This window comes from Pectinophora gossypiella, chromosome 3 (genome assembly GCF_024362695.1).
Source record: "Pectinophora gossypiella chromosome 3, ilPecGoss1.1, whole genome shotgun sequence".
NCBI lineage: Eukaryota > Metazoa > Arthropoda > Insecta > Lepidoptera > Gelechiidae > Pectinophora > Pectinophora gossypiella.
This window is the reverse complement of record NC_065406.1, coordinates 5893374-5919634: the sequence shown is the minus strand read 5'-3', so window position 1 is coordinate 5919634 and position 26261 is coordinate 5893374. Positions and strand designations below refer to the sequence as shown.

Below are 26261 nucleotides of genomic sequence, written 5' to 3'. Positions count from 1 at the left end.
AGGATAGGTAAGCGAACTCAGTAGAACGAACTTAGCTTATGCTGAAAATGGAACCATGTGCACTATGATTTTATCAAATCTGAAGGTTGTTTGGGTCTTTTTAATATTTATCATTCCATTAAACGTATCAGATTGCACAGTTTGCTTCGAAATACTACGTTCGGGTGCAGAATTCAGGGAAGATTCTGAGGTCCCGTGCAAATATATAAACCCTACCGATTTATCGTCAGCTCTCGGAACAATACTCTTAAAATATTTACTTTGGATCGAACCCCAACAATCGAATAGTCCACGTCGTCCTATGTCAATAACGCGTAAAAGATATGGAATCAATTTGAATACAACATTGGGAAATTTTGCGTTATTCGTATTTACAGTCATGAATATTTTTTCTTTATTTTCTGTATTGCACTGACCCGTATTGCAATATATATGAATTCCTTTCACCCTAATGTCGCCTGGAAGAAATTGCTGTTTAGTAATAAGACTGCCGATTATATTTCTGCTGACATTTTGTAATTGTCCTTTTTTTGTATTTATATGCAATAAAGTGTTTTTAATTGAACTGAGTATTGTCATAAACCCTGTCGCATTAACATATTTGAAATTTAGTAAGACTTACAATTCAATCCGTCAAAAAAGTTAATATGACATCGTACCAAAGTGTATGGTGACCTTACTAAATGGAAGTAACTAAGTATATATACAAGTAGAAGATGATTACTTAACAGCCTTAACACATTCTTAAAGAAAAACTTATATACCTACCTAATCATAATGTTTCAATACAAACCTCGCGAGCCATGAAACAGTCATATTAACATTATTATACGAATAAGTTTATATATAATGCCCAATCAAATATTATTGATATTATTATATGCAGTCACGATTTTAGCTACATAATGCACTGGCAATTATTTTGCATTGTACGTGTTTGTATGGTTGACTTCATTCCTAATGACAAATAATGGGTTTCTACGACTTGTGTAATCATGCGAAAATCATTACAAAGACCATTTAGATTGTTTGCCACTTATAATGCCTACATAACCTCCTACGTGATGGGAGAGATCGCTAATTACCTATCGATACACGTAAGCATGACTTAAGAAAAACATGCCAACATTACAAGTTGATCAGTTTTGGATAAACTTTGTTCACGTTTCATTAAGACAAATAATTTTCTCGAAACATTTTTTGTCCAACAAAATATCAAAAACCATCCCAAATTCCCACAAACAAAAAAATCATGAATGAACACTAATTTGTCGTTTTGAACCGGAAATGATCCCTTTGCCAAATAAATCAAAATTGCACTAGGACTAAACGCTACCATTAGGAGAAGGCAAAGCCGCCGCCGCCCGCGCCGGTCCGTCGTTAGTTGACGAGAAATGATGAACCACAGACAGGTAACACTAATTTGCCATAATTTGCTAGCATGCGACCCTTCCTATGACTATTCACAAATCTTCACCGAAACACCTCAGGGCACAAAATCTCGCTACACTCATTCATAAAAATCCCCAAAATAAACGACCTGCGGCGGCGATACAGTTCAACGCCTTTTGCCTTTAAACACGAAGCTTAAAGATTTCACTTCGAAAATATTCGAAATCGTTTTGCTGTTAGCACGCTATAAACAATAAATAACGCGCGACAAATTATCAGTACAATCAATGTTTCTGAACCGGTGCTATCAGTTGATGTCACAACTTTCCAACGTCGCAGTCATGCTTTTAGCCAATTCATAAAATGCTAATACGACTTGTTCCATTTTTGCCAAATTTATGGCGGGTCGTCGCACCTCTGGCGTGGCTATACGCCATTATTAAATGCCCAATTATCACCTGACAGAAACGCTTAATGAAGCTCGCGTAGCTTATTAAAGTTATTATGGAGAACACGTTTTTTGTGCCATAAATTGCCTTTACCCTATATTTGAAGGTGCTAATGGAGGTGATAGTGCCTATCCATAAATAAACGAAGCATCCATCCCGTCTCTCTCAAGCGTCGATATGTTGACTCCAAATGAAAACGGATATCCAAAATTGGTACAATAAAACGCTTAGGGCGAATAGGTTTATCGCGTCCACTTCCTACAGGCCGCTAATAACCAAAACAAACAACCACGACGGACACAAAAGAAGGCAAATAAGTCCAAAAAGTGCTAATATAAAAAAGTGTGCCCGTTTTTATAAGGCTACGAGTAAGTGTGAGGTCGGGGCGAGGAATGTTGGCGCCTGTCTGAGTACGTATACCTGTCCGTTTATCAATGGGCCGCGGACAATAAGGTGAAAAAAAAACCAGAAAAGTATCAAAAAAGCGCTTCATCAAACCGATGCGTCCGGCAAGGGTTGTCGCTTAACCATATCGATGACGATCGTATGTTACCCATTGTGTCACTTCAATGGGTTTATCTTGTGTTGACCCATTCTCATATCATCAAATAATGATTTGGGTTCTTAATGGTAAGTTTATAAAATATACTTGATATGATGTATTGAGACTGTTACTTGGTAAAAATGCCGAATACATTGAAATAAACTCCGAAAACAAGCCCACGAACACATACGAAATATTCACTTATTCTAGCAAACAACTCAGAAATAAATTCCTCCTATAATATCAAAACAACGCAGTCCTGGGGCCGTAAGTCTGTAGATGCGGGTGGCGTGGGGGGAACGTAAATATCCCAGTAAAGCCTAACACAACTCAAGATGAACACGACGACACACGACGGGCCTGATAAGCCGAGACTCGAACCGAGACATCCCAATTTAGTGCCGGCCCACAGATAACGCTATTATACAGCTTTTAACTACGAGTCAGATACGCTAAATGTGTTAGGATCGTCTCAGAGTGGGACTTTAGGAATGCGTTGTCACCTGCTTTGGAGGTGTAAACTGAGTTAAGTCGATGGTAATTTAAAGTACTTACGTAAAAAAAGATTAGGTAATATAAAACACACTGGGAGCGACTAAACAACATTATTATGGGCGGTAAGCTGAGCCCTTGTCACCATAAGGTTTTCATCTTAAGACTACTTATCAACAGTAGCTGCTAGTTGTCTTTTATTACTTGTGGCTCTACCCAACCCATTAAGGATTACAGGCGTGAGTATGGGTATGTATCACGTTCTATTTTTAAAGTGGTTATGGTGGAATAATAAGGATGGACTAATAACATGTAACTATTTATGCATCATTAAATCTAAACGAACAGTCCGGTGCCAACGCAACAAATCTACAATAAGTCACATAACAAAATATCATGCCAACACCAAGAGTGGATGGCTGCTTGTTTACTTCTGAATACTACATACTTGTTTACTTTTTTCCCTTTTTCATCGGAACATTCATGTTGTACTTTTAAAAAGCAAATGATATGTTATATTATAACATTTTTCATATTATGTACCTACATGACAATTACACAGCACATTTCTAAACATACAGGGTGTTAGTGACATCGTAACGAATACTAAGGGGGATGATTTTGTTGATTTTTTGATTGTATTTATTGATAAGTTGTACTTATAGTTTGTACCCGCAATCTTTCAATTTTATTTAAATTTTTCCTCACCTTATGGTTGCCTGGAAGAAATCGCTTTAAGCAATAAGGCCGCCATTTGCCATTTACTTAGTTAAGAGTCTTTTTGTAATTATTTCTTTTTATTTTGGTGCAATAAAGTGTATTTGTATTGTATTGTATTCAGACCATGATACAAGTGAAATTTTCCATCGCCAAAGTATGGAACTGAAAATAAGTAAAAAAAACATATTCATGAATTTTCCGACAGGAAATTCCACTTGATATATCAACTCAGAATCATAGTCTGTCACAATGTCACTAACACCCTGCATATTGATAATAAAAAGCTATTTGTATAGCTTATAACAAGTATGGACACACCCACGTTGCGATGTTGTAAAATTTTAGCGTTTAGTCATTTATTTTACCATACAACCCGGTCGAGTCACTTAAGTATTTGTTTTAATATATTTTATTGATTTTAAACTTTGACATAAAATGATGTTCACGACGCATTTGACGACCACGATGGACGTTAATGTACGAAATGTTTTATTTTACTATGAAAACGATTAACTTTCCTACAATCAAGCCAAATGGTATCTATAAATATTTGGATTTTAATACTATTCATTGACCTACAGTTTTATGCATTTATCGAAAGTATATCCAATGTCTGCATTAATAAGCAATATACATAAAACGTTCTTTAAGTTACCTACTTACTTATATATTGAATGTGGTTGTTAAACATAATGATGAGTAGAGTTACGTCGTAAATCTTGGTGTATAGTGACCATCTCAACAACAATGTTATTTGCATAATTTGTTAATACGTGTGCTTAGCCAAATGGTGATGCTAATTTCTTCAAATGAGGCAGTAACTCGCGCCGAGCGCGACGCTGCGGCGACGGCCGGCGGGGCTCCACGACCAACCGCCGTGTGCGACCAACTCGAATTTCCGTTTAACTAATTGAGCTAAAACGACACAAGCAACGCCATTCAGCGTCCAACTAATGAATGACCCTCGAAAAAGCCAATTTGTAGTTTTTTTAACACTTCAATTTGTGCCGTAAACCCCAAAAAAGGCTCGACCAAAACCACAATCGAATTAGTGTCCCTTGTTCCGGAGATTAGAGGACTGTCCGGCGTTATCTCGGTCGTTCGTTATTTTATTGGCTTGTAGAGAGTAAGTCGATAAACACGACGCATAATGGCCCATAATGAATCGTCCTCTAGTGGTTTCACTAATCATAAAGCTTTTATGGGTGTCGTTTTTGAATTCTCGCTTTATGACATAGTCTGTTCCTGATATCAGATTTGTTGCGCAAACTACAATAAAACGATCATTAGCGAATAGTCCAACCGACACACACACGATACACGGGACAGTCGAAGCAAGTCGAATATAATTAACATGTAAATAAAACTTTAGTGTGTAATAAAAATAACTTACAATATTATTAAGTATTTTACAATATTTGTGTTTATTTTTAATACAACTATACTTACTTCAACTGTGTGCCACTCAAAAATGAATGACCACGAAACAACAAGTATAAAATTAGATTTAAAATAAATTGCGCTGAGATATGCTCTAGATACTTTAGTAACAAAATAAGTATAACTGTTACCGTTCACCTAATTTACGAATATCTATATCAAATGGCGAGTAATGTGGGAATTCTGCGGAAGTCAACGACAATGGGTGACACGGATCCAGGTAGGTACCTTCCCACTGCGTCCATAACGAGGCACATTTACGTTACATTAATGAACACAAAATGATGTACAAACCGCGTAAAAGCGCTATTCATAAGGCGAATTAAAAGTAAATTAAAACGTCTGAAATGTCAAATTGCGAGGACGAACAGCTTATTAGCGGCGGCTATTGTTGGCCGCCACTCACAACAGAGCGTAATATTTTTATCTTTGCTTTAAAATTGTAAACACGCCTTAATTATTTGAGGAAATAAAAAATAACATTACACCAAACTGGTATTACATGTGTAAAAGTAAAAATATAGTCTATATATTTGTAAACAAAAAACCCAGAAGATTAATCTTATTTTTATTTAAGTAAGCAATTAATGCGTGTTTACACTTTTAAAGCAAAGATAAAAATATTGGATGTTACGCTCAGATGTTAACAGTAACACCAAAAAAGTCATATAATATTTTTTACATTGCACAATAAAGTATAATATTTATTAAAACGTGTAGAAGATATAAGTACTATTTATTTTTCTTTTCCCATAATTTACAAACTATTCTTTCAAGACAAATGTATAGTGTCCCTGGCTGAACATTTGCTCCGGTGTAACACAGGGCTGGTACCAACAATTCTCGTGAAATAGATGCCGCTCGTATTGCCACTAATGACTTCCTGTATTTTTTCATACGCCAATTATTTCCCGTGGGTGAGCAGCCGAAGACAACAAAGTTATTTTTTACGTGCAATTCACGTCCATTTAATTTTATAACGCCGCTTGTTAACTTAGGTAAGTACTTGGTTTGATGCGAAAACCGTTTCATAAACTGCATTCATTATAGCGGAATTATAACCGGCTCAATTAAGAATTGCTAGTTATACCCCTGAGAAATATTTAACACACTTTTAAATGGTTATATACCTAAGTAGTTGGAATTATTAAAACTATTTTGCACTTTTTAGAATATTTTACTCTTGAAATAGAAATCAGATATAAGTTTTGGTCAGCCCAGTCGGACTCTATCTAAGTAAGTACTTACATCTTCGTAATTATTTTTATTCTTCTTTGTCAATTTCTGCTTCCTTATATAGACCGCGTTTATTGATGACGTTACAGGACAGTATTTCCATACAAAGTCCACATAAATCTTTCGTTTTGTCGTTTCGTAAAAAGCCTATTGATAAATATAAGCTACGAATGCAAACACGAGCTATGTGGAGCGCGCTCACAATTGCTCTTAGAACTTTACCGTTTTGAAGCTGAAATAGTTTCTATTTGATACAATCTTACCACTTCTAATATTAGCGACGGTAAACACGATAAATGAATTATAATAAACCTCTTCGTCGTCATCGGAACAAATGGGCTGGACATGTCGCGCCCACGCGCCCATGCCGCCGCCGCCGCCGGCCTGCGTCGCGCAGACGCCGCCAACACGATGAATATAATCCCAACAGTGTCACAACTTCTCGTATCTTTCACACTCTTTCTTAATGCGGTAGATAGAGACACTAATCGCTTATACGACGATAGCTTACCAAGGTTAATTTGCCAAAAAATTCACGCTCTCTAACTAAACTGTAGATGTGGAACATCTTCTCATGAAGTTTAATATTCGGAAACGTCCCTGTAATGCTACATTACTGCGTGTGTATCTTTATAACCTCAGAGCTGATCAAATACTTGCACTCAGTTCATTCACTCTTCAAATGCTCAATGAATGAACACCCAGAAGCTGTTTTTTGAAATATATTTAATTTAGTATAAGTGGAAAACAAGATGACGAATCATTGTTATAAATTGGTAACAAATGCCACTTGTGAATGGAGGTGTGAGATATCTAACTACATAATATAGATAGTCTGCGAATGTACCCAGAGGTTGCACGCTTAATATACACGGTTTTCTAAGTAGGTGTGTGAACATAGTTTTTTGAAAAACGGTACACTAAACCATCATGAAAACAAGAAACCTTTTGTTTGCATAAAGATAGGGGTAGGGGGGATAGGGGTTTCATTTACTTCAAGACTGACAATCGCTAAAAACAATACCAACAAACATAACAAGCGTAGGCAATATTACGTAACTCGCATAACAATTAAATAGAGATCACGACAACTGCACCCAAAGACCGCAAAGGAAGAGACGTTGTAAACATTATAATTACGCAAATTACTTATGATTGGAGCTTGTTTGTCGTATTATTCGTGACGGATAGTGCCAAAATGCCTGCGCATTTTGTTCGAGCTTTTAGGGTGGGTCGACCGCAAACAATTACAGTATATTATGGGGAAAACGGGTAAAACGACATGCGGTCGCCACCAGCGTATATGTGACCGCTGCAACATTTGGCGTGAAGTCTCCTCGCGAAATGACAAACATTGCTTTTAAATTATTTTTAACCGGCTTTAAAAAAGGAGGTCATGAATGTCAGCCATAGGTCCATCTCCCCTGGCAGTATCCCGTTTTTCACAGGGTCCGCTTACCTAACCTGAAGATTTGACAGGTTTTTACAGAAGCGACTGCCTATCTGACCGTCCAATGGAAAACCAGCCTAATACAGGTTAAGTCACATACCTCCGAAAATGCATTTCCTCACGATGATTTCCTTCACAAGGATTCGGAAACAAATTCGAACCTGCGACTTCAAAGTAAGAGACAAGTGTTCTGCCATCTGGGTTACCACGGCTAGGAATAGCACAATATTCGTATAAGTTAGTAAATGTGGGCTCCAAACACGTGTGCTTTTCACAAATGTATTTATGTATGTCCACGCATTTCGCAGACTCTACAAATCGTTTTGCAATTTATTTCATTAAGTATTGTCCACCTTAGAAAATAGTGCAAGGTTTCATCAAAATCAGCTTAGTAGTTATAGGCCAATAAACATTTATTGTGGAACAAAAACAATTAACTCGTTGATGTCTTTTTTATGAAGGAAGCCCTATTAGTGTTAGTAGGCAACACGAAGCCGTTGGAGGTTATTTAATAGTGTAAGTAAGGTATCATGAAGTCGGGTAATTATTAGAGATGGTTCGAGCGTATATCAACCTCCAGCGGTTGATTCAGGGAACATAACAGACTGAAATTCGATGCCTAAGATATCATCTCCTTATTTTAAAATACATAATATAATAGCGTAGCAATGAACGAGTTTTCAGCGCATTTTGTTTGTCTAGCTAAGTAATAGCACCTAAATATAAGTCTAGGTATAGGTCAGTTACAAAAAAAACTACTTACTGTGAAATATAAGGCCAGGCGCGCACTACGAGTTTTTCGCCGCGCGGCAGAAAAAAGCAGCGGCATAATGTCGCACTGTAATACTGTACCAAACAGTTTTAAATTGTATTGCGCGCACTTGACGGCAGAGCCACCGCAGCGGCACAGTATTACAGTGCGACATTATGCCGCTGCTTTTTTCTGCCGCGCGGCGAAAAACTCGTAGTGCGCGCCTGGCCTAAAACATATTATAATGCTTACCAGCACGCTAAATAGATAACAATATATTTATATATGTTCACTTACTGGTGCGCAGGGTTTATGAATTATTTAGTTCGTTATATCTACAATACGTATATAGATAGATAGATAGATAAACATATGAATACATGGATATAAACCCCGCGATCATGTAGCCGGTGTGTATAATAATGACAGTGCGAGTAAAGCCTGCTCTGTGCGCAGGCGCACGCGGCCACGTCCGCGCAAATGAAGAGACTCGCGCGCCAGGCGTACGTGATGCCACAGCCTGCAATCCCGAACTATTACAGATGTTTAATTTCTGAAACTAGCGATCGAGCGCAACTTTTTTCACATGAAGCTTAGTTTACTGAAGGTTTTCTGTTTTTGATCTTTGTATTCAGGATTTAGAGGTTGCATGAATTATCTGTGGAAACTGTTTTATTGTTTAGCTACTTATATGTAAAATCTGTTATAAAACACAAGTGTTTGTTTCCCAAATAAACTAAAATAAAAATAAATAATAAAATCCTTTCTTAATCATAAGTAGGTACTTTGCAAAACATAAGAAGATGGTATTTCTTTCGTGTTCTTTTTACGATAAACAAAGATTCTACAAACAAAGCTCTAGCAATGGCGAATATATACGCGCCTATGCTCATGTTAACCAAACAAATTTCAAAAATCTAATTTTACATGCATATTAAATACTACATGCATACGTCTTCTCAAATAGACAAATTGGTACTTATTTCTAGAATACCTCAATTCTGCAGCTGTACAAGTGTGCTATATCCTCTGCCAAAGGTTGTCTGGAAGAGATCGCTCTTAGCGATAAGGCCGCCTTTGCCCAACTTAGAATAAGTTTATCCTGTAAATGTTTTGTAAAATTGTGTGCAATAAAGTGTTATTATTATTATTCTCGAAATCACAATTTTATAAAGATGACTTTAAAGTGGCGCGGACTCGTTCCGCGCCTATTCTTACGCGCTATCAGATTTTTTTTATGTATAAATAAACAAAAAAGAGATTTACAAAATCGGTTCCGTGATTGTGATTAAAATTGGAAACTGAAACTTCTGACAGCAGCGCGTACGATTCACGGAATAAATACCAGTATCTAACTGCCTACTGCCCCAGAACATTAAATCTAAGTACTAATTACTTTTAGTGTGATATGGATCAGTATGTACATCATATCCTTTGTACTTTTTTCTTCTATCCTTTGTATTTAGACTTTGTATTTACAATGCCTAAAGTACCTTTTCTAATTAGGTACTTACACCCGCCCCATTACAATCATGAGCTGAGTTTATACCTATATGGTAGTATGAATACGTACAATATTTTCTGATTCAGCACCTAACTAAGAATGAAATTTAAAACTGGTCCTCAACCAACATTTAAAACAATAACGACTTTGTTAGCTAAAACATATATATTTAAATAACTGGGCATTATTAATGTACAATTTAAATAACCTGGTATACTTATATAAGTACGGAAGTGTTTTTCTTATACACATGTTTGGATTATTTCTAACAATTTTAATTTCCATAATGGCTTTTGTAGGTGGTCCGTGGGACCGTTATTATATATGCATGTGTATAATTAGACGATCGCTCTTTGTAAGCATCGATTTCTTGTGGACGGTTTAATAACAACATACTAACTCTCGAATACGCTTCGATTAAAATGTCTTACAAGCGCTTAACATCTGAAAAATAGAGTTGAATAGGCAGTACAATAACAATCAACGTCCGGCTGCAGCGGTATAATTAGCTTATCGTCTGCAGATCGTTGAGCGGTCGTGCGCGCGCGCATTGGTGAGCAGCGCGCCAATCGCCGCGCACCGATCGAACATCGTTAGACCATCGATTCTTTTTGGTTATTACAATAATTCCGACACGATTGCATCTAATTGCGCCGGTTTCCGACGATCGTGGCCGGAGACGAGGAATTACCGCCCGATACATCTATGTACACCCGGCGTACATAACATCCACGGCCACATTATTATAGATAATGTTCCCTTTATATAAAGCCCATAGCCGAGTGCACGATCGTACTCACCAGAACATAGGCGACGGTCCAAACTACCCTTGAATTACAATACTTCAACGTTATTGAGAAATGAGACCTCGTTGAGGAAATTATATCAATTCGATGATCTTAGTCTTGCGTTGTTAGACATGATTTCCCATGACGTGTTTTCCGACTCTACATTTACTTGTAATCCACATCGTGTTATATTAATAGGTAAAACCTTGGCAGCGCTAACTAGCAATTAGGATGCGGGCGGGGCCTTCTGGTGCAGCGCCGCGCTTAGCTTCAGATTGCTCGCCGTCAAAGGAGGCTAACTGTCAACTAACTGGTAATTACGCTCGCTACAAACTGCCGCCGACTTCCCGACCACTCCGCAGGCTAACGAGCGCGCACGCTCCACGTCCTCACATACTCCCAACTTAAATTACTAGACTCCCACCACAAAAATCTAATTAAGACTCTAACGATCGCTCTTACAGTAAAAGATCCGCAATAATAGTCTTCTTAATCCACTTTGGCATCATCACCTGCCTAAATTGCAACAATAGCTACTAATATCTACGCCAATTTGGCAACGGAAGCTCAAAAACTACCGTCGACAAAGGTTTTAGTAATGTTTTTACCAACATTTTATAGCCTACCGCTAGATGGGATGGAGCTGGTACATAATCAAACCACATGCGGGGCAGTAATTGCCTCTACATTCAAAGACCCGCTCACATCACGCCGTATAATGACAAAAATAGTCCAAAAAATGCCTCCGCATATGAGATATTTTTTTCAGAGTTCGCGCTCTCGCACGGAGCTAAATTACGAAATAAAAGATTAAGTTAAAAGATCAATAAACTTAATAAATGATCTCAATAATTGTTGTATTACGGACACAATGGAGCGGCGTCGTGAAACGTCATTAAGGCGCGAACATCATTAATTTTATTCGCGGCTTTCTGACGTAAAGGCAATGGCGTCTGTCAGATTTGAAGAGCCGCGCCGCTGCCACCTGTTGGTAGCGCGGGGAATTAGCCGCGCGCGGACCCCGCTGCGTTCCACTTGATACCCCAACTGCCACTGGAACAATTACTGAGGCTAGCCCTCTCATGTGTGAAGATCATACTCATTTAGTTATTATGTAGGTTACGTAGAGACTAAGAGCCATACATGAAGCATGATGCGCAGCCTCAGAACAGTAATATCTGTGTGCGCCAGATTAAGGAATTGTTAAAATGGTGGTACTTTGTAAAATCCTTCAGACAACAGTACCTTTTGACTACATTGACCACGTAGGTATCTAGACATCTAGGGGAAGCTTTTTCAGTATGTAACTATAAGACAATATATTTTAACTGAAATGCTATTCATAAAATAAAAGATCGGAAATTCTGGATTACGACGGGATTTGAACGTCTCTTTTCAAACCGGAACGAGACCTGTGCTGTATAGCTCTGCCAAAATAACGTAACTTAAACATTTTGAATTATATTATTCCTCCACATATATGATTCAAACGGAACGCGCCTCAAAAAACATGGCTGCCAAAAAAGTTGAGCCGCCTCACAGATTAGATTTCTTTATGGTAGCTAATTGCGTTTTATCAAATTAAAGCAATTCCGACCGCGGTTGGATGATTGATAATGTTTGGTCGGACTGAGCACGCTAGTTTTACAGAATAAACTGTTTTGATTCACACTAATATCTGCTATTTTTCTCATAAGGATGACCTTTTGTTTAATGATCTCAGAATTATGACATTTGTTAATTAAAACAAAGATAAAATTGAGAGAGCTTTTTTTACAATACTTAAGTCACATTTAACCGTTTCGTTTAATCATTATTCAATAACCATTTCACCTATTATCTACAGAAAAGATAACAAACTCATGTTTATTATCAAAAAGACTGTAGCAGTAAAGTAATTAGGAAGCATTTCACGCAACATGTAAAGGAGATAGCCACTTTACATAATCTCTCACGCGAGCGCAAAGTGTAGGCGCTATTATTGGACGAAAGACTAAGAGATAATAACAATATCTAAGTATGTAGTTTTTTTGGTGTAGCAAAATCCTTCTGGACCAGTAGCCAGACGATGCCTTAGGCTTCATGTTATTGCCATACCTAAGTAGGTATGGCAATAATGAGACTACCAGAAAATAACTTATTGACGACGGGTAAACTCCGCAAAAAATATAGCTTAGCACAAATTGTAGAGTTAGAGAGTCTAAGATCTCCGAGACAGTCGATTATTAAGTACATGAAAAACATCAATATCATTTTGTATAAATTATCGATACGCCCCAGTGTGCGAAGCTTCGAAATAATGAAACGTCAAAGCCTAACTGAACTTCTCAGATTTTTTGCAGTTCTTAATGGCTTTAAATTAAATTAAGTAGATAGTAAAAAGCTTTTACAACATAATTATACCGTATTACAGGATTAATGTGCTGAACCTTAGATCAGCAGATGATGTTTAGGTACTTATGTAATTTTTTGGAAGTAGTTAGACAGAAATGTTAGGCCAAAAATACCAACTACCGTGTCTCGAAACCTGTGACTACATATTATTATAGTACCACAGAGAATTAGTAACAATAACCCGTACAGTGGAGCGCACATCAGCGGCGCGGGCGCAGCCGTCATTTCAATCATTAAGAATTCGGCGGCGCGCACAAAGCGGTGATTGATGCGCCCGTTTACCGGCGCAGTGGCACCTTACACCGGGAAAAAATAAAAAAAACCGACGGTTAATTAACTCGTTTGGCACCGGCGCTCATTAGAATTATTAATCAAAATGAGATACCCATGATGCATCGAGCTTTGATTACATTAACGGCGGCGAGTAATTAAAAAATAATACCTCGCCGGCAGTCCGCGAACAAAAGCGCTCCACTGGGTCGCGGTCATTTGTGTATCGCTAATGGTTCTAAGTATAATGTGCTATTCCGATGCAGGTGCCGATATACTGTACTAGGGAAACAGACTGTATGTTTTAATATTTTTATAATTACTTACTAGTAACTTTTCCTTGTAACTGATGAAAAAGGTTACAAGTTAATAAAATGTTATACTCACTTATGGCATAACCTGACGCTATGCGCCATGAATTTATACTTTAGCGTTTCAGCTAAGTACTTTTAATCTAAGAATTTAATAAAGCTTCTACCAGGCAGGTTAAAGCAATTCATCTAAAAAAGCGATATTACTATTTGTTACATTCGTTTGCATTGCGCACTTACTTTTGTATGCGCAATTGTCATATTGCAATATTGCTTTTTTAGATGTATTGCTTGGATGTGACCCTTTTAGCCCCCAGGACCTAGGATCAATTGCATTAAGCCCGCAGATAAGACAAAAACAGTAGGGGCATTATAAGCGACAATATCGCCTACAGGCTGACTTACTTCAATTGACTCTATGATATCATAATTATACATATTACAATCCAAAATATCTCCAAAACCAAAATTGCAGTTGCATTTCGTCTTCTGACGACTCGGGGCTGCTCACCCTGATAACGATTTAGGTGTGAGTGTGTGATTCTATACGTAAAAAATAATTATAGAAACCTAAATCTAAATAGGTTTGAAATGTTGTATGCCGTTTAAGTATTACGAATATCTACAAAGCTCTACACTTGCATATCCACATTCAATTTAAAGCCAATTCAAAAATCGCTACTCTCAGATATCTTTTCGTATATTTCCAACAATAATACAATATGCTCGCTAAGTCAGTGGGCGGGAGTCGTGCTGCCCTGAGATATGGCAACATCTAATCTAATCTCACTGATACAGGACACACATAAACTAGAGAAAGATGCAGGAACACGCACCACTAGCTAACGCCTTCATACATACATTCTTCTCTTTACGCTTCAAACATGGAGATTGTTAAATAAACTACGTTAATAGCAAAAAGTTTTTATCGCATTTAAAAAAATATATCGGGACTGGCAGAAATTCACCGAAAAAAATTATTGATGCCCTTTACTTTTAAAAAAAATATATAAACTGTTTTCTTTTTAATTTTATCCGGCATTTGTATAAATTTTATGACATATTTCAGCCAGAAATATAAATAATTACTTATAGGAATAAAAAAGATTCCTAAAAGTAGATTTCAGCTAGAAGCTAAAATAAGATTACTTATTGTAAAATTTAGGTAAGTACCTACTAAACTTTCCATTGTATGCGTGATAGGAACCTATTTTTATTTTTCATATTTTTTATTTGTTGCTATTTTAGAGGTTAGATAATAGATAAAGAAATGTTGATGAAATATGAAACCTATGTTTATGTTTTAAGTATTTCATCTTTTTATATCTATCAAAATAAGTACTTATTAGGTATCTACCAAATATTCACATTTACACATCGATTGAAGTACCTGTTATTCTCCTATACTCTTAAACAGTCTATTAAATAAAAGTAATAAAAACGAAATGTGAAAACCATTAAAGGCTGTGTATAATCACTCATTTGCTACGTTGCGATTAAGCGATAAAAATACTTCTTATTCTTAGGAAATCAAAAAAGGAGCGACAGGTGCTTTGCAGGTCAGAACAAAAGGCCGGAGTTGGTACGGCGAAGGGCGCGTGCGCTAACCACAACCCTAGACATTGAGAAAAAATACATAGTATTTAAATGTAAACTGAAAACGACTTAAAATTTTACCCTAGAAGACTTAAATTAAGTATTCATTTGGTTAAGTAAAAAATAAAAATTGGCGAGCATTCAGTCTCTCGAATTCTCGAAGTAATGTTTAAGTTAACCACACAGGACGTTTGAAAGTCTGACTGGAACTTACAAAATAAAGTACTAAGTTATTTTCTTTGGTGACAATCCTGCTAAAGACAAAAGATGTTTTTGTTTATTTTTAAGACAGATGTGAGTGATACGTAATTTGATTCGTTACACTGTTTTAATTAAATTGGTCTTCGCATTGTTCTTCGTGATTTCTTGCAAAACATTGTTTCATTTCTTGTAAAGTCCAGGAAAAAATGTAAACCTGGTTGACAGGTTTTGCCAACAATATTAAAGAATAATATAGCAAATGAAGAAGAAGATATAGCAAATGGTCATAAATTGAATGATAACTACTGATAAAAGTGATAACTGTGAACAAACGTTAAAAAAATACCTATTTTCCACACAATATTTCCTGACTTCCCTAGAAGTAGGGTAATGTTTTTGCATTTAAGTACAGGAATTACAGACGAGTACATTTTTAGGACTATAGAACACATAAGAAACTAGATTAGAGTAGATATTCACTTGAATAACATAAGATTGTAAGTTGTCCATAATAAATAAATAATGACTTTCGATACAAAACCATTTTATGCAACAAATAGGTTTGTATAATCTTCGTATTAAATGATAAAATGAAATAAGCGACCAATGTAAGGAAAAAACACATTAAACAAGTGAGTTCCAGGGATTGCCTCGCTTATAGGACGCGAGATGGAATTAATAATGTCATTTGCGGACAGGATATGCCTGCTTATGCTGTGTTGTTCTCGCCTACGGAGACAATACAACGAGGTACAATGAAACATACATTTTGTTTTTTTTTATATCAAGAATTTTATAAATAAATAATAAAATAAATAAAAATAAGTTTTTTCTCTCTCACAATACAATACAAAAACTCTTTATTGCACTTAAATCACATAAAAAATAGTATTATAATTAAATTTTGTAGTAGGTACAACAGGCGGCCTTATTGCTAAGGTAGCAATCTCTTCCAGGCAACCTTTAGGTATAGGATATGAATTTAATGAAAAGTGTAGCGGGATAGTGCAAAATAAGAAAAAAAATGACGAAAAATATAAGTACTTATATAACTAGATAGACTATATTAAAAAAAATACATAGAAAGCAATAAATAATGATTATAATAATTATATAAATACGTAAATATATACATACATTACTATGGAAGAAAGGAAACCATGACAATACTACAATACCTACTTTATAAAGAAGAAGATGTAAGAAGAATGGAATAGAAAAGAAAAAACGTTATAAAGAGGAGAGAGAACTGAGAAAGTGCTGCTTGACTTGCCCTTTGAAAGCATCCAGTAAAACTAAACATAGTATGTCCACTGTAAACATGTTTCTATTGTGAGAGACTGGTGTCCATACTAGACGGAATGTCTGTGTTACAGATTACCAGGCTCTCTTCCTCCCTATTTTCATAGTACATAGCAAGGCATTTTAATAGAAATACACTCTTTAAAATTACAGCTATAGGCGTGTGTGTTTGCGCGCGTGTGTGTGTGTGTGTGTGTGTGTGTGTGCGTGTGTGTGTGCGTGTGTGTGTCTTGCAAATAGATTGAATTATAGCAACGAGTAAGTACAATGATTGTTCTATTAAGTACTTGATGTACAGGTAGACCCGTTAGATCGATGGGATTTTCCAAAGTGCTGGTGAGGTTATTATATTAGGTACTTAGATCATAATTACTTTTAAGTGACTCCAGATATCTTACTCATACATGAGGAGGTAAGTCGAAGAGTATTTCTTATATTGTAAAAGTAGTTACCATCGCATGGCTGATCATCTGTCACCGGCATTATAAGGTTGATCATGTCCAACTTAGGACTTCGTATCTGATGAGGCTGCTGTCTTAATTATACCCACACCATTAGGGACCGGGAGCGTGAATTTATATACCTATGTAATATAAAAAAAAAACAATAATACTATCTAATATAGAAAACTTTTTAAACAATATGTCATGTCCACATTATAGTGGTTGTAGGATGCTAATACGGTGTTGTCCTTACAGCAAATCAACTCATTCAGATCATTACTAAAAGCCACTCGCGCGAGATGGCACGGGCGTTCACAGCATTGCTTTTGGGTAAGTACGTAATAATATAGTTGTAACACCTATAATAATAAGTCTTTTTGTATAACTAAAGACCTATAATTCACGTACTTACATAGATATGAAATCTAGTATCACTGACTTTAGTATCATATTGTTGTAAACTGTAAATAGGTACTAAGAAGGTACTAAGTACTAAGGTACTAAGAAGTCACTACGGTTTGTACAATAGGTACAATAAATTCTTTTATTGCGCAAAATAAACTTTTCAAATACACAATTACAAGCAAATGAATGGAAATTTCTTCCAGTTTGTGTCTACAATTACAAACAACTCTAATTCTCTGATAAATTTGGTGATTGTTTTAAAAAAAAATGTGACTCCTCACCCCACGTACGAGTATGACTACGTATCTTATATATGGTCACACGAGTACTAATATGTATACACTTTGATACCATCACACATTAACTTTTTTGACCAATTAAACCGTAAGTCTCATTAAATGTCAAATATGATAGTGCGACAGGGTTCTAAAGTGGGTACATGATATTACTCATGACTGTACTTAGTATCATGATTGTTTAGTTAATAAACTTTGATAAAATATTACACAAAAGTTTTGTAACGTAGTTGTGTAATCACTTTTTTAAAACAAACAATTTTTTTTTCCCATGTAGACGATAGATTTATAAACCAACACTCATATTACACTAATTATCTTTCCAAAATCAGAAATACGTACATGCATCTTTCGTGTCCTTCCAGGCACTGCCCTAATTAGCGTTACATCAGGAGTCACCAAGAAGAGCTGCGAGGAATTCGGTCGAGGAGTCAGCTTTACCTCGACGCAAGCTATCGGTACTTGGCACCTTGTACGACTGGAGCAGAGCAAGGACCCTGGGGACGCCCAGTGTGTGCAGTTCTCTACTGTTGGTGAACAGGTATACATTGTAATGTAGCAAGCAGAGGTGTACTATGCAGCTGAAGGAAAGCAAAAACCCTGGCGATGCGTAGTGCATGCAGGTATGGCACGCCTAAAATATATAACTACATAATCTTATACCGAATATCTTTGGGGATCGCCCAGCAGAAGTAAATCAATGAAGTTTTTCGCATGATCTTCTCTCGTATAGGTTCTGAGATCAATGACCGATTTCATCAAATTGGTGTCACGGTATTATTGTGCCGCCAAAAGCCGACTTCCTACTGAAATAAATACTAACCGGGATCGACTGTAGAAGTACCCTCCAAATAACGGATCATCTTACTTTCGGAACTCTTAATAGAGTGATCAGCCTTCCGGCCAAGTAGTTAATGCCATCTGCGGCAAATCTACAATAAGTCACGTCACAAAAAAAGTGATCAGCCTACAATGTCCTAACCAAACTAGGGATCACAAAGTGAATTTTGTGATATATCCCCACCGGAATTCAAACTTGGGACTTTCGGATCATGTTCCCACAGCTAAACCACTGAACCTCGGAGGCCGTTGGTATTAAATCATTATTTGAATAGTGACTGATTTATTAATAGGACCTTAGACGTAGCCGACTCCTACGAAATGGAAACCTAAGTTTTTCCTTTCGTGTCTTATGGATTATACAAGGAAATTATCACTCTAAAGCACACCTATTTTTTTATACAATCAATATCATTGCACCATGTCATTCTCGCAGGAGCGCAAAGACCTGGCCAGCCGTATCGGGAAAGTAGTGGACGTGCAATGGGAGAAACTGGCGCTAAAGATGCAGATCCCGTGTCCGAGTGGTCAGAATAACAAGACAAGGGATTACTACCTGGAGTGCCTTGACGTGCCCGGCTCGTACAGGACGCTGCAGATGCCGATGCCAAGTGGTATAGAGTAGCTTTTATTTTTTTGGTTTCTTTAAATTTCCAGCCTTTAAATATCGCCCCATGCAATACTTTACGGTATTCATATTCATCAAATCAAATCAAGTATACTTTATTGCACAAAACTAAATTTCAACAATCAGACATAAACACATGAATACAGTACAATTTGGGCGGCCTTATTGCTCTACAGCAATTTCTTCCAGGAAACAAACATCTACAAACAACAATATATATTCATATTGATTTATTTCGTAATATGTTATTACATGTCATATGGACGATATAATAATAATACAATAATGGTACTTAAGTACAACGTGGCAGTTTTTAAAGTTACAAATTCTTCAAAGCTATAGAAAATGTGTTCGAGTAGCCAGCATTTAAGCCTACTTTTGAAACATTTCAGTGACCGCGCGTCAACGACTGAATTAGGCAATCTGATAAACACGATTGGCCCAATCATATGAGTCAGTTTGTTGGACTTGGCGAGTCCGTATACAGCTGTATATACTGTAATATACCTGCTTTTATAATCCACAGCTAAATTAGAAACTGCTGACTTCGGACGCCACCCGATGCGTCTGAAGATGGTGCTCGATAAATACCTAGCCATGATGGACTGTTACCACAACTTCGTGTTCGTCATGGGCAAGCAACCCCATATCGAACGCGTAGAGCCAGAACTCAAGAAGCTCCTAGAAGACAACGCCGCTAATGACTATTAATAAATCGGTTTTATTTTCCATTTTTAAATGAAACCAGAATCAAGATTTTTCAATGTACACGTAACTGTTTCTAAAAATAATACTTTATCGATTGTTAAAGTTTTAAATACTGATGAATAACGTGGGTAATATTTAATAAAGATTTTTGTATTTAATAATTCATATCATACATTATTTTCTTCTATAATGTATAATAAGGGTTGATGAGGCTTGTATTCCACCTCACAACCTACACGCTAAGAAGGAGGAGGAGTAAATATAATGAAATACTTACTTACCTACCTACCTATTTACTCAGATTTTACAGAACAATAATGTATGCAAACGGCATGCCTTCGTCAATTACATACAAGTTAGAAATGTATTTAAATAAAGCATAGTATTAACTAACGATTGCAGGAACAAAATTAAACATTCGTTGAAGTCAAATGACGTAAATGGTCAATTAAAGTGTAATTTTGTGTAGTGGCGAATGGCGAGGGTGAGTGAAGTAGGTAAGTACCTTTTCGATAACATGTTGGAGTACCTATTGAATTGTTTAACAGTTTTAATATGAAATGGACATTCAATATATTTTTAACATAACCGACTGATCACAGAAATAATTTGTTCAGACTGTTTGTAGGTAGGTAAGTAGATATTTATTAAAGTACATTAGGCAGGTATTGGGAGCTCTATCGTTTAGGTATGTCATAGTAAAAAACATATACTTAACAACATTTTAATTTCATAACATGACTTATAACAACATGAGGACCTTTACCTGAACCTCTACCTAAATGTTATTACGGCGGTAGTTCCGGCATACGAAATTAGTACAAATATCGAAATAATTTGGAATCAACCGACCCATTAGGGTTCCCCTCGAACGCTCCCCTAGGACTAAAGTACCACTCAAATTAAGTGTGGCTCGATCAACAGTCATTTCGGTTACAATTAACCACGCATTGAGTGAAAAGTCAACCACCCACTCCAATTGATTTATTGTGTTGTAGAGTTCCGCCATTTTGTGGCCGCGTGTTGTTTTTATGCTGGAGTTTGGTGTACTTACTGGAATAGCCGTGGGTAAAATGTAAGAATCAAAAGCTCCTTATAAGATTATTTCGTCAGCAAGTTAATATCGCCTTTACACAGCATTAGTTTTAATACCCTGTACAGTAAACCACATTTGAATCAAGAAATTTTATTAATTATTTATTCTTGATCCTATAAAAAATAAAAGGTGATACATTTGTGTGTAAATTAAAACTTCCTTTTTATACTACATACTTAAGTTTATTAAACAAAAAATATGAAGTTATATAAAGACTAAGAGATTCATAATATACAGTGATACCTACATAAAAAAAAAATGCATGTCACTTCCAACCCCGTTGGGTTCCATGTGATGGCGTGTGTCGCGCGGAGGGTGCAACGCTGTTCATTTGTCTAAACGCACCCGCCGAGCACCGCGCTGGGAAAGTGTTGCACTTTCATAAGTTAAAACGATCGAGTCGAGGACTTGATTACTGTTTCATTCACTAGTGCTCTTTTGTTTGATTTACGATTGCGGTGGGCGATTGGAAAACCTCGATTTTGAGTTGCGTGGAGAGAAGTAGAATGAATTTTGATTGTTTTTTTTTACCTGGAATACGTCTAAGTTTTATTTCTTGTTATTAGATTGTTTGATATAATATGTTTTTAATATATGTAAGTACCTACCTATGCAGTACACCAGAACGTGGATATCTTGTAATACAAATGTAGCCTTGCGCAAATTGCATTCGGTACTTATCCACGTATTATAACAACGGTCAAAGAAATATTGCAATGAAATCATTAATTCTTGCGTATACCGCCTACGTTAGGATTTTGAGACAAGCTTACGCTATAAAAATACATTTTAAGATTCTGGAATTACGATTTAATAACTTTGTAAGTTTTAAGTTACACTTTCAGTGCATCATTACGTGGAAAGGCCAACATTCGAGTGGTTATTAAAAGTTGAAATCGTAACAACTGCTAAACAAAACCGATAGCATCTGTCCTGAGTCGTGGAAGGAATCGTAATTTTCGACTATTTACCTCTTGTATCGATGGAAAAGTTTTTCAATTACCGGCGAACGGAGGTAATTACCGTGGAATAAAAACAATAATAATTGTAATTAGAAGTCGTCAACGCAGGTGCCTCCGTCATCCTAATACACTCAAATGTAAAATTAATGGATGAAACTCAACTTTGTTGTCGTACCAAGTTTGGAAATTAATAGAAATCTGAAGCCACATTACATAGCAATGAAAAATATATTACGAAAGACGAGTACCTACCTTGTTCATTGAAAACTTACTTAAGACCAAACAAAATAAATGTCTCATTTTTTTACGTGATTTATTGTTCATTTGCCGCAAATGGCAGTATCTACTAGGCCGGACAAATGCAGAGCAGTGAGAGCTTTCACCCGGTACAAAAATTAAGACGAGCCTGAGGGTGCCCAGTTGGGTGCGAACCTTAGCTCTGAGCGTCATCTGAGAGGATTATTTTTGATAGAATAAATCGATAGCGATAAGCGGATGAGGGAAATGTTTAGGAACCTAAAGCATATGAAGGAGAAATTCAATGAGTGAAACAATGCATGTATAAAGTGCAAGTGGCAGCTATTGCGGCGTGGTGCGGTGTGGCGTGATTGAGCTCGCAGCGCTTAGCGTAGTGCCTACTGCGTGTCACACACCTGCAATTATGTACGACCCACCGCACAGTTGTAACTTAGTGTGCTCACAGTCATACGTAGCAGAAAGAATATTGTACTAAACGCGTTGTCTTTATGTTTTATCTAACACCAAAATTTATGCACAGATAAAAACGTAACCAGAATAGGTATCTAAATTGGTACTTTGTGTTGACGACGGACCTCAATTTAAATCAAAGAAACGGAAAACATATTACAGTAATTATTATATTTTGTGTGGTGCACTGTAAGACAGGACTTCGCATGTTAATTGTTGGGAATATTCGGTGCCGCCACTACCGAGGGTGACTTTCTGACCGAACGACGGTGGACGGTGGGAACGCGCCGATTGCCAATTAAATTAGACAACTGTTTAATTACGTCACATTATACAACCTAACGATTTTTGTCCCCGCTAATTCAAAACCTTGTACCTGTCACCGGCGCTAGTTTCTAATTAGGGCTGTTTATCTATGAATTATAACGCGTTCCCAGAAAGAGGGGAGAGATTTAATAAGTCGGACGTCAAGAATTGAGCTAATTTTATGTAATTAAAACTTTTGTAAGGTTTTTGAGGCATTTCTATCCTCATTATTGCCATTCGACTTTTACTTTATTTCGAAATTGCTTTTTTAGAGCGCTCCTAAATCATTTACTGAAATTGGACCACTGCTGTCTTACAAAATTGGTAACATCAATTTCTGTTGAGTTGATTGTTGCTTATGTATTTCAGTATTGTAAATTGAGTGCACTAAACCAGAGCCCGTATCACAAGGCAGCGTTTAGCTCGACGTAAATTCATCGGATTTGCATACCTAATGGAGGCGGTTACAGCCAGTCGCGATAAGGGAATATGCTGTTCAATGATTTATGTCCCGGCCGTAGCATAGATTAAATAATGGTTACACCACGTTTATTGGCCCTAAACGAGCGGATTTATGACGATCTGAGCAGGATTAATGCTCAGCTGTGGTGAATAGTGGGCCCGCAACTCAAGTACCTTCCGCCATTATTGCATAATAACTCGATAGGAGAGGAATAGTTAACAAATGTTTGCATAGTTTATTTATAGGATGTTAAACAGGACGCATTTTAGTAACAATAAAATATTTCAGTGATAATCTTAGTTCTGTGTAGAATTGACAAGTCGTAAAATACTCAATGTTCATTGATTGATAGTATCTATGCATTTGTAATAAGTTACTTAGGCCTAACAATTGTTTTTAGTCAATAAGATGTTAGTAGTAGAGTAAATATATTAGGTAGGTACTTATATCATTTTATAATGACACACAAACATAAAATACGCACTCCAAAACAGAAAGCCAGGTGAATGACGGACAGCGAAATCATGAGACCGCTCTTCAAACTATTTAAGTGATTGTATTCTATTGAATAAATAGGGCCATTGCCCCGGAATAACATGAATCTTATGGCACACGTATCAAAAGCACGACGAAGACAATTTCTCTCTAATTTCGTTAGTAATAGCATATGAATTACATCCATCGAGTAACAAACCGAAACTAAGTGCGTCCGAATGTTTCCGGCCGCCTCTACGGCATTAGGCATCAGGTACACTGGTAGAGCTTTATAATGAAGAGGTATGTTGTTAAAAACAGTTTCAGAAGTATGAACGTACCCTGTAGATGCCTGTTTTCCTTTCTGGCTAGAAGGATAAATGGTAATCGGTTCTGTAGAAAACCAAAATGTAACAAATACTTATTTACTTCAGATTACCTACCTAATGGTATTGTATAGATAAAACTCGAAACCATTTACTTGCCTACCTAGGTACCTACTTTAAGTTTTTATTATATGTATAAGAGTTGGTATGTGTTAAATCTCACCAAAACCAACCCATTACCCAAATGTACCACCGTCCTAACCACAAAGACGTGAAGCGATACAATTACCAGCCACTGAATAATTTGATAGGGGAAATGATTGATACAACGATCACACGTAATCAGAATCGTGTCGGTGCGATTAGCCCGCACGACCGACTGTCGGACGATTTAATCAACGCTCTCTAATGTCTACCCTCTTCATTAAATTGTAATAATGGTCAGTTTTTGTCTTAGCTGGAGGGAGGAGCCATGATGTAATATAAGAACAATTTACGGAAACAAAACGCTAATGTTTATCAATAGATTTAAGTAATAAAAATGATGAACCTGATTGTCCCAAAAAGCAAGATTATTTTGAGCTTCGGAGGGTACGCCGTTGGTCCCGGCTGTTAGCAATAAAAAAAACACCTCAACCAACCTCGATACCTCCTCCAGTAAGTAGTTTATTTTTTTTTTCACTTGTGGTTGCTTTTCATTGGCATTTTTTTGTATTTATAAGTATTCATTTTTTAAAAAAGGCTGTAAGCTACCCAAATAAAATAAAATAAAATAGGGAGGCCTGTGCCCAGCAGTGGGACGTATATAGGCTGTTTCATGTTTATGTATGTTGATGAACAATTATCTTATTATCGATCCTGTTTATAGAGTACTCCAAGCCTCAAATTCTATACTTACTTACTAATAAAAAAAAATACATTCAATTTCTCCATAATAGACCTTACCCATCTAAGCTTTCATAACCGTGCCGTATACAGCGGTTAATTCTGTCAGATTTAAGTACCTACCCACCTGCCCTATACAATTTTTCAAATCCTTTTCTTTCAACCAAAAGTTTTCAGTGACATAATTAGTTATGAAAAAGTTGCTTGTTTTCGGAAACGTTTTCACGTAGTTAAACACACTGTTAGTCATGCGATCTAACGATTAGCGCTGCCCGCCGCGCGGTGGTCGGCGGATCAAAATTATTCGTTCGCCATTCACGAAAATGTAATCGTCCACTAGAAAACTGATTCCTTTACGCTAATTACCTTTGTAGGCAATATAAAAATATTGCCCAAAGAATTACAAATTTCCTGATTAGTGAATAAGTACAAATTACACGAAGGTAGGTATGTATTTTAAGTAGTCAGTCGTTCGTACCTATTTCTAAGGGAACCAGAAAAGTTATACTAGTAAGTACTATTATTTTGAATAAAATTATGTTAGTACGAAGATAAGTATCTAAATAAGAATATGAAAAATTAAACAGACTTTCAACACTGCCAAATAAAAAGAAAGACATAATAGTTAAGTACCTAGGTATTTTATTGAATACAATGTGGATTCTAACATTGTATATTCTAAATTCGGCGCAAACAGCAACCTTCGTACCTGCAAAGTCTACAAATTCCTATATCATAGAGAATATAACCACTTCGTGATGCTTATGGGTCCGCGGATGTCCGTGTTGCTCTATGTACCTATGACAACAGCAACCCGTTGTCAATGGTAAATATGGCTATGTTCCTTTGCCTGCTCCTTCTTGGGGCAAATTTAAACAAAA

At 36.6% G+C, this 26261-nt stretch overlaps 1 protein-coding gene across 1 annotated transcript; it reads left to right on the top strand.

Annotated features, from left to right (window-relative positions):
* The first annotated feature begins 17521 nt into the window (after positions 1 to 17521).
* On the top strand, positions 17522 to 20330 carry LOC126381192 (uncharacterized). Its single transcript, XM_050030714.1, has 4 exons — positions 17522 to 17613; positions 18350 to 18525; positions 19261 to 19438; positions 19979 to 20330. The coding sequence occupies exons 1-4, from the start codon at positions 17583 to 17585 to the stop codon at positions 20161 to 20163; spliced, it is 570 nt and encodes a 189-aa protein (XP_049886671.1). The 5' UTR covers positions 17522 to 17582; the 3' UTR covers positions 20164 to 20330.
* Positions 20331 to 26261: the final 5931 nt, after the last annotated feature.